The following is a 9,727-nucleotide window of genomic DNA, read 5'->3' as shown; positions in this document are numbered from 1 at the left end:
CGACGGCCGCCTGCATCTCCCTGGCACCCCCGAGACGGCGGGCGGGCACCAGGAGGGACTCCTGCCTCCGGGAAGATGCAGACGGACCCCGGGAGTGGGGGACTCTCGCCGGGCAGCCCGCCCCCACCCGCACCCTCCCGCTGCCCGCGGGGCCCCGAGCTTGGGGAGGAATCACACACAGGACCCCGCTTTCCGCTGTGGGCTTGCCTGGCTCCTCCTGGCCGACCTCCTGCCCCAGGTCTTGTTCGGACTCCGCGTCACTCCTCACGACAAGTCAGCCTCTGTGTCATCATAGGAGCCGTGCAACGCACCGCCAGGGCCTCAGGGAGCCCGCCGGGTGTGAAGCCCCCGCGTGTCCCTCAACCAGGCCTGGGCGCGGCGGCGAGGGCGTCCCCAGGGACAGTGCACTGGGCCCGGTGTCCCCAGGGCGCGCCACCCTGTGGCCCTGAAACCTCCCGCCCTCCCGCCCTCGGGGGGCCTGCAGGACTCACAGGCCCTCGTCGCCCAGAAGATGAGCCCGCGGCCCCCAGGGCCCCAGAGGCCTGCCTGTGCCCACGGCCAGCGCCCGGCCCGGCCCCCAGCCCACCCGCAGGTGCAGCCCGGAGCCGGCCCGCTCCGCCTCTGCCCCGTGCCCACGTGTCCCAGCCTCGCTCAGCCGCCACCGCACCACCGCGGCCACCGTGGCCCTGGGCGCCGGAAAGGGAACGATCGCTCCTGTACCGCTCGCGCCGCCCTGTGTCCTGTGCGGCCCCAGGCTTCGGCCTCTGCTCACGGCAGCACATCCCCCCCACTCCCAGGGATGCCCTGGAGCTGCCCCCCGTTCTCCCCCTCCACATCCCCCCACCCACCCCCCACCCCCGTCCTCCCTCCAGACGCGAGGACCCGCTCCAGGGTGCAGCCTGAGCATCCGGCCACTGGCTGCCTGGAGCCAGGCACAGCCACCGCTGCCCCCCACACCTGCCACAGGTGGTGGCCCAGCCTGGGAGCCCCCCTCCAAGCCATGACCCACGTGACATCCCCACTGGAGGTGACAGGAGGTCACGGGCTGCAGAGCCGAGCCAGGGGCCCTTTGCGACAAGCACCCTGCCTGCCACCGCCCGCTGTGTCCTGCCCTTGGGCGGCCTCTGGGGACGCGGCTCCGGGAGGCGAGGAGACCCCAAGGCTGGCGCCTCGGCCCGAGTGGGCTCCGACGGTGACCTCTGTCCCCCGCGGGACGCCCCCAGCGCCAGCCGCCTGCGAGCTGCAAACCACCTGTCCCTGATGCCCTGATTCCAACCCAAGTGGAAGAAGGGACCCGCTGCTGCCTCCGAAACCTTGGGCGGCGACTGCGTCCCGGCCCCGCGGCCTTGACCTTGACGGGTGCGTGGAGCCTCGTGGTTGAGGCCCGGGGGCGCTGAGGCTGTCCTGGAGTCAGGGTCCCCGGGGGTCCCCGGGCCCAGCCCGCGTGCATCGCCCCACACACTCACGGCCTCGCCGCCGGGGATCCCAGCCCGAGTGCCGGAGACGAGGACAGGCACCGACCCCAGCTCTCCCTTCTGCCCTCGTATTTTCTAGATCCGACTAGACGGAAACTGCCGACGTTTGAATCGTATACAAACGTGTGAGAAAGTAACCCCGAGAGCAAGACAGAAGGACCCGGAACACCCAAACACAATTTGATGGTTGTTTTGTTTTTTTTTTTTTCTATTTTCAACCTTAGTTACTCTGCTTAATTTGCTCTGTTTTTAGGATTTTTCTCCAAGCTAAGTAATAATTGCTTTTAGCTAATCCCGAAACCTCATTTGGAACTAGCTTTTGAAGCAGAGTTGCTATTCGCTCTGGTTCTGCTACTGAACCAACGAACAGCAGCTGGGCCGGGCGTTAGAGCTCGTCAGCGTGAACAAACCCACGGAGGCCCTGGCGTGCAGCCGCGGCATTCCTGACGCCCCCAGACCCCCCCACCCCTTGGCCTTGTCCCTTGGTCCCTGACTTCCGATACACAGCACCTGGCTTCGTGCACTCTCTATGCTTTAAACTTCTTCTTCTTCTTTTTTTTTTTTTTTTTTTGCTTTAAACTTCTTGTAACCACAAATGTCATTCTTTCCCATCAGAATCCGCGTATGGCAAGAGAAGCTCACCCTGAGTCCCTCTAACATGTGCCCAGTACGGCTGCCTCTAATTCGGTGACACCCGGTGACACCCGTCCTCCGTTACCACCTTCAAGATCATGCCAGCCGTGCATCGATCACACTCATGAGGATGCGGAGCAACCACAGCTCTCACGCATTGGTGGTGGGAGCCCCTAACGGCGCAGCCACCCCGGGCGCAGGCTGGTGGTTTCTTAGGAAACCAAACATACTCTTACCACACAGTCCAGTCGTGCGCTCGAGCACTGACTCGGTTGGGTTGGAGACGTCCATCCACACAAACACCCCCCCGCAAATGCTTACAGCAACCTCCACGCGATCGCCAAAACTGGGGAGCAATCAAGACGTCGGGGACGGGATACGTGAACTGCGGCGCATGCACACATCTCCTCATCGACGAAAAGAGATATGAAGGCTCAAAAAGACACGCAGGGGCCTTAAACGCCTAGTGCCAAGTGGAAGAAGTCAGACGTACCGCGCGGTTCCACCTCCGTGACGTCTGGAAGGAGCCACAACAGAGGTCGTGGAAGATCAGTGGCTGAGGGGTGGGGTGTGGGAGATGGGGAGGGAGAGCACACAAGGCTCTAGGGCGATGAAACCCTTCGGGGGGCGCCTGGGGGCTCCGTCGGTACAGCACGCAGCCCTGGGTCCTGCACCGGAGCCCCACGTTGGGAGTAGAGTTTGGTTAAAAAGAAAGAATGAAAGAATGGAAGGAAGGAAGGAAGGAAGGAAGGAAGGAAGGAAGGAAGAAGGAAGGAAGGAAGGAAGGAAGGAAGGAAGGAAGGAAGGAAGGAGAAAGGAGGAAGGAAGGAAGGAAGGAAGGAAGGAAGGAAGGAAGGAAGGAAGGAAGGGAGGGAGGAAGGAAGGAGGGAGGAGGGAGGGAGGGAGGGAGGGAGAAAGGAAGGAAGGAAGGAAGGAAGGAAGGAAGGAAGGAAGGAAGGAAGAAGGAAGGAAGGAAGGAAGGAAGGAAGGAAGGAGAAAGGAGGAAGGAAGGAAGGAAGGAAGGAAGGAAGGAAGGGAGGGAGGAAGGAAGGAGGGAGGAGGGAGGGAGGGAGGGAGGGAGAAAGGAAGGAAGGAAGGAAGGAAGGAAGGAAGGAAGGAAGGGAGGGAGGAAGGAAGGAAGGAAGGAAGGAAGGAAGGGAGGAAGGAAGGAAAAGGAAGGGAGGAAGGAGGAAGGAAGGAGGAAGGTAGGAAGGAAGGAAGGAGAAAGGAGGAAGGAAGGAAGGAAGGAGGAAGGAAGAAAGGAAGGGAGGAAGGAAGGAGAAGGGAGGCAGGAAGGAAGGAAGGAAGGAAAGGAGGGAGGGAGGGAGGAAGGAGGGAGGAAGGGAGGGAGGGAGGAAGGAGGAAGGGAGGGAGGAGGAAGGGAGGAAGGAAGGAAGGAAGGAAGGAAGGAAAAGGAAGGGAGGAAGGAGGAAGGTAGGAAGGAAGGAAGGAGAAAGGAGGAAGGAAGGAAGGAGGAAGGAAGAAAGGAAGGAAGGAAGGAAGGAAGGAAGGAAGGAAGGAAGGAGAAAGGAGGAAGGAAGGAAGGAAGGAGGAAGGGAGGAAGGAAGGAAGGTAGGAAGGAAAAGGAAGGGAGGAAGGAGGAAGGAAGGAAGGAAGGAAGGAAGGAGGAAGGAGGAAGGAATGAGAGGATGGAGGGAGGAAGGAAGGGAGGAAGGGAAGGCAGAGGCAGGCGGGCAGGAAGCAGGAAGCAGGGCGGGCGGGAAGGGGGGAGGCGGCCGCCCGGCCCCTGTGCTGTGACACGTGCTGGGTCTCGAGGGCACGACACGCCCACCGCGCCCTTCACGCACCCTCTAGGTTTGGGGACTCCGTGAGCCATTCCAGGCCTGCGACTGCCCCAGGACCAACAGCACCGCGGGCTGGAGCGGCAGGATGACCCTCGGGGACTTGTGCACGGGGGGGGGGGGGGGGGGGGGGGGGGGGGGTGCCTAGGTCCTGATGGCACGGCAGGGACACAGGCCAGTCCGCCCCAGGCAGGGTGTGCTAGTGCCGTGGGACCCGCTCGCTCGCTCTTCCTCTGCCCCTGCCCACCCCATTCTCTCCCTCTTTAAGAAGAAAATAAAAGATCTTTAAAAAAAAAAAATTCCAAGTGAATTGCCCACGAAAATAAACAAAGGGCTGATAAATCAATCGGCCCCCGACGGGGTGAGCCGCGGGTGGAGCCCCGGGTTCCAGGGGGAGCGCTGACCGCCGGGGGACAGCCGAGGGCGCCGGTCCTCCCTGTGCCTTCCTCCTCTGACCTCACCGGGGGGCACTTCACAGCCTGTCGCCTCTGGTACGTTAAGTCTGAGACCCTGATGGGAACGTGTGGCCCCGTGCGCCGGTCGCAGGGCAGACTCCACGGAATGTGCCTCTACTTCCCCAGCGAGCACTTCGTCGCGCCAGCAGGGTCCCCGTGGGCTCACGCCAGTGGGTTCCTGCCTGCGGGACCGTGGGCCTGGCGGCCGTGAGCCTGCCCCGTGGGTCCCCACATCTCAGCCTCGTGGCGCCCCGTCTCGGGCCGTCCCTCTCCTCCGAGTCCCGTGGGCTGCGAGGCCCAGGCCCATGACTGACCCATTGTTCTCCGTGGGAGGAGGGGAGAGGCCTCGGCGGTGCCCAGCACAGGCCGGACGCAGCCCTGGAATTCCTGCGGGCGCACCGGCCGCGGGGGCTCCTCGCTGCCACAACGGGGTCACAAGCCTGACGAGGCGGCGGGTGTGGCCGGCCCTCCCCGGCCGCGGAGCCCGATCCGTCCCCTGGCTCCCGCGGGGCCTCGGCCTCCAGGAATTTGGGCCGAGTGGCAGAGACGTCGCCGGCGGAGACGGCCACCGCCGCCGTCCTCCCCGGGCCGTCTTGTGATTCGGAGCGGGCTCTGCTCCACTTTTTAAAAAGGGGAGCACGTCCATGCAGCAGGCGCACACGCTCGGGACGGAGCCGGGGCCCGCGGGAGGCCAGGCGAGCGGCCGTCGGTAAGCAGCCGTCGCGGCCGGCCAGGTGGGCACCGGCCGGGGGACGGGCACAGGACGCGGGCTGCTGAGCGTCCCGGCGGGAGGCCAGAGGAGCCTCGAGGACGCCGGGGCTCGGCCACCTGGCAGAGGGCCCCAGGGACCGCTGCGTCCTCGCGCCCAGCAGCCGCGCCCCACACCAGGCCCTCCGAACCCCGAGCCTGGGCCTGCTGCGGGGAGCAGGCTTGTCCCCTGAGGGCCCAGCTCCTCGTGGGGCGTCACAGGGGACGGGCCCCGGCGCAGCTGCCGTGGGACGCCAGTGAGAGGACTGCGGGAGGCGCAGCGTGGGCACCGGGGCCGGGGCCTCCCTTGCTTTGCACCGACCTCCCCTCCCGCTGATGCTCTGTTCCCTGGAGGGGAGGGTCAGCTCCTCTGTACCCCGCCTGGAAACGTGTGTTCCCTCCGAGGACAGGTCGTCAGGGACCCCCACGCTCCAGGGGCCATCAGCTCCTGTACCAAGATTGTCAGGCCCAATTATGTCCTCCGGGTTTTACGCAGCCCCCGTGGGAGACCAGGGCTTGCTCATGACCACATGTGGTCGTGTACCTGTGCACACGGAGGCTCAGCACCTGCACCCCCCGCTGCTCATCACAAGCGCCCCCTGCAACCCGTCCCCAATTCCCCTCCCCTCTGGTCCCATAACCCATCCCCAATTCCCCTCCCCTCTAGTCCCATAACCCATCCCCAATTCCCTTCCCCTCTGGTCCCATAATCCATCCCCAATTCCCCTCCCCTCTAGTCCCATAACCCATCCCCAATTCCCCTCCCCTCTGGTCCCATAACCCATCCCCAATCCCCTTCCCCTCTGGTCCCATAACCCATCCCCAATTGCCCTCCCCTGTGGTCCCATAACCCATCCCCAATCCCCTTCCCCTCTGGTCCCATAACCCGTCCCCAATTCCCCTCCCCTCTGGTCCCATAACCCATCCCCAATTCCCTTGCCCTCTGGTCCCATAACCCATCCCCAATTCCCCTCCCCTCTGGTCCCATAACCCATCCCCAATTCCCTTGCCCTCTGGTCCCATAACCCATCCCCAATTCCCTTCCCCTCTGGTCCCATAACCCATCCCCAATTCCCTTGCTCTCTGGTCCCATAACCCATCCCCAATCCCCTTCCCCTCTGGTCCCATAACCCATCCTCAATTCCCCTCCCCTCTGGTCCCATAACCCATCCCCAATTCCCTTCCCCTCTGGTCCCATAATCCATCCCCAATTCCCCTCCCCTCTAGTCCCATAACCCATCCCCAATTCCCCTCCCCTCTGGTCCCATAACCCATCCCCAATCCCCTTCCCCTCTGGTCCCATAACCCATCCCCAATTGCCCTCCCCTGTGGTCCCATAACCCATCCCCAATCCCCTTCCCCTCTGGTCCCATAACCCGTCCCCAATTCCCCTCCCCTCTGGTCCCATAACCCATCCTCAATTCCCCTCCCCTCTGGTCCCATAACCCATCCTCAATTCCCCTCCCCTCTGGTCCCATAACCCATCCCCAATTCCCTTCCCCTCTGGTCCCATAACCCGTCCCCAATTCCCCTCCCCTCTGCTCACCAGCAATTCCTTCTCCAGAGTCGAGTCTATTTCCTGGTTTTTCTCTCTCTCTTTTCCCCCCTTTGCTCATGTATTTTTTCTTAAATTCCACGCACGGGGGAAGCCGTGTGCTGTTAGTGTCCCTGACTTCTTCGGCTTCCACGGAGCCCTCCAGCGCCATCCGCGCTGCTGCCCACGGCCACATCTCACCCTCTCCAGGGCTCGGGACGTCCCGCTGGAGTGTACCCCCCTCCCCTGGCCCCCGTCGGCTGATGGACGCTCCCTGGTGTACTCTCCTAAAGGGTTCACTGCGTGCCCCAAGCCTCGTGTTCCCTGTGCGGGAGACACCACGACGGCTCCCTTGTGAGACTGTTTGGTGGTTAACCGGGGAGAGGCTTGGCAGGGCTGCGCCATCCATTCCTGTCGTCGGTCATTGCTCCGGAGACACACGGCCCGGCTCTAGGCCAGAGACACCCCGAAAGCCGTGGGGGGGCGGGTGTCCTTCCTACACTTGTTTCCCGACCTGATGGTTCACTGGTGACCAGACCGGGGCCTCGGCCGAGGTCATACATTCGGTGAGCGGCAAAGTGGCCCGAGATCCCTGCAGCTCACCGCTGGGCTTCAGGGCGCGTGGGGGTGGCGTGGGCACAGCTGCTGGCCTCACCCGCACCTGCCCCGCCTCCGCCTCCGCAGGAAGCCCCCGCCATGCGGCCCGCCCTGGCCCTGCTCCTCCTCCTGCTTCCCTCCTGCCTCCCCCGGGCGCGGGGCGGCCTCCGCGAGGACCTGGGCCTGCTGAGGACCCAGCTTGCGCTCCGCCTCTACCGGGACGCGGCGGCGGCGCCCGGCAATGGAACCAACGTGGTCATTTCCCCGGCCGGCGTGTCCCTGGCTCTGGAGATCCTGCAGTTCGCGGCCCAGGGGGACACTGCGCGGCAGCTGGTGCAGGCGCTGGGCTACTCGCTCCACGGTAAGAGGCCCGCCCCGCGGGTGGGCGCCCGGGTGCCGGCCCGGAGCCCGGAGGCTCCCGCTGACACGCTCGGCCACGCGTGGGGTTCTCTTCTCCTCAACAAGGGACCGGGGTGGTGACTGCCTGAGCTAAGGATCCTAGAGCGCACGGGCGGCGGCGGGTCCTGAGCGCTTCCCTGGAGCTGGCCCTGCAGGGCCACGCGAGAGCCACCCCGAGGTGCCAGGCCCAGGGCGCCCGTCGCCCCTTCCCCTCCAGGCCGGCCCTGACCCAGCAGCACTCCCCTCCAGCCTCACAGCTGTGCCACCCCCACCAGGCGCCCGCACCCCTGGGCTCCTGTCCCCGACGGCTGCGGGGCCGCACGCCCCAGGCCGGGCTCGTAGAGGTGCCGCTGCGATGAGGGCGGGTTGCAACGAGGTGAGCTCGGGGCAGGGGAGCCCGGTGCCCGCGGCCCAAGGGGGGCCCTGGGAGCTGCGGGGACAGTGCACTGCGCCAGGCAGACGCGCGCCTTTCGGCCTTGACAGAGGCTCCCGCCGACGTGGGGCCCACAGACCAGCCCGGCAGCTGGGCTCGGCCTTCAGGGCCCCTGCTCGGCAAGCTCGGCGCCGGCAGCATCTGCACCGACCGGGCCTGGGTGGCGGGCGGCACCTCGGCGGCCTCCTGCGGTCTCCGCCCGGGGTCGCACCTGCTGCTTGGGACAGGCCCAGCCGCCCGGGAGGAGCATCGTCCCCACCGCATGGCCCCGCAGGTCCTGGGGACGTCGGGGGCTTTCCAGGGCAAACTGTCGAAGGAGGCTCGTAGCGGCCCCGGAAGCACGGGGCCGGGCCGGGAGGGGAGCCTCCGAGGGGAGGCGGCCTCGGGAGCCCCGGCTGGCCACGGCCACTGTCACCCCCGCCGTCATTACGTCACTTGGTCCTCATGGAAACGCGCACATCCTCGTCCCCGGGTTACATGGGACAAGAGGCAGACCGGCAGGCGCAGAGCAGAACTCAAGTCCAGGTCTCGGTCCCCAGTCCCCCGTCCCCCCACAATCCTTGGCCCCGGGCCGCCCCTGAGCAGGTGCATGTGGCAGGAAAACCTTCCTTTTCTGCCTCTAACCGCAGCCCCCTTCCCCCTCACCAAGGCACACCCTCGACGCCACCCCCGCCCACCTCCCTGGTCTGGCAGGTAAACCCCAGTCGCGGAGCTCCCAGGCTCGGGGTTACAGGCCTTAGTTAGTTGTTAGTTAGTTGTTAGTTAGTTGTTAGTTGTTAGTTTGCCGAAGGAAGTCCCCGTCGGGAAGCGCAGGGCGGCACATGGGGCCTAAAGGAAGGGGCTCGCGGGCTCCCCGGTGAGTGCAAGGCCTCACATGGGCACGAGAAACGAGGACAAAATACCCTGCTTCCTCCCGCTCTGTGGCCACAGACCCTCTCCAACCCTCACCCCCCTCCCCGCGTCTGCCCTCTGGGTCCTGATCCCTGCGGGCCCAGAGCTTGCCCGACTCCTGCCTTCTTGGTCGGCGTCATCTGTAGGATCCCAGCCCCCCTCCGGCAAGAAGGAGCTTTGGGGGGGAGGAGGGACAGGACTCTGGAGGCTGCAGGCGGAGCCCCCCCCCCCCCCCCCGCCATGCTCACATCCCCCCCCCATCAGTAGGAGGCGGGAGCCCCCAAAGGCTGCAGGGAGGGGTGCTGCGCTCAGGCCTTCGCAGATGTAGCGGCCCCGGGTGGAGCCTGTGTCCCCGGCCACCCTTCCCCAGCCCCGAGACCCTGAGCCACCTTAGCCATCTGTAGGGCTGTCCGGGGGCAGCCCCTTGGTCTGTATGTGGCGGCACAATCATAGGGGCGACACCACGTCACAGGGTTAAAGGCGCTGCTGCTGGCCGCCCCGGTGTCGGGTCCCAGGTGTGAGGTCCCCAGGTGTGAGGCCCCGGGTGCGAGGCCTGGGTGTGAGGCCCTCAGGTGTGAGGCCCTCAGGTGTGTGAGGCCCCGGGTGCGAGGCCTGGGTGTGAGGCCCGTGCTGTGTCCCTGTGGCCGGGCTCCCCTGCACCCCAGGCTTGGTTCCTCCACCTTCCGGCGGGTTCTTGTGGGGTAGCAGCAGGCCCGCGGGGTGTGGGCTGTGGCGCTGGCGGCCTCGTGGGCTCCCTGTGG

General features: G+C 65.4%; 1 protein-coding gene across 2 annotated transcripts in view; it reads left to right on the top strand.

Annotated features, from left to right (window-relative positions):
- Positions 1-4,700: 4,700 nt before the first annotated feature.
- Positions 4,701-9,727, top strand: part of SERPINE3 (serpin family E member 3) — a 29,369-nt gene continuing 24,342 nt past the window's right edge. The window contains exons 1-2 of one of the 2 annotated variants that reach the window (XM_072760511.1): positions 4,701-5,074; positions 7,331-7,604. In XM_072760511.1, coding sequence (XP_072616612.1) covers positions 7,343-7,604 — 262 coding nt within the window. In that variant the 5' untranslated portion in view covers positions 4,701-5,074; positions 7,331-7,342. The remainder of the gene's footprint in view (positions 5,075-7,330; positions 7,605-9,727) is intronic. The other variant, XM_072760510.1, reaches the window with a different exon arrangement.

The sequence above is a fragment of the Vulpes vulpes genome, chromosome 6 (assembly GCF_048418805.1).
Source record: "Vulpes vulpes isolate BD-2025 chromosome 6, VulVul3, whole genome shotgun sequence".
Taxonomy (NCBI): Eukaryota; Metazoa; Chordata; class Mammalia; order Carnivora; family Canidae; genus Vulpes; species Vulpes vulpes.
The sequence above is the reverse complement of the archived record's forward strand: the minus strand, read 5'-3'. Positions and strand labels throughout refer to the sequence as shown.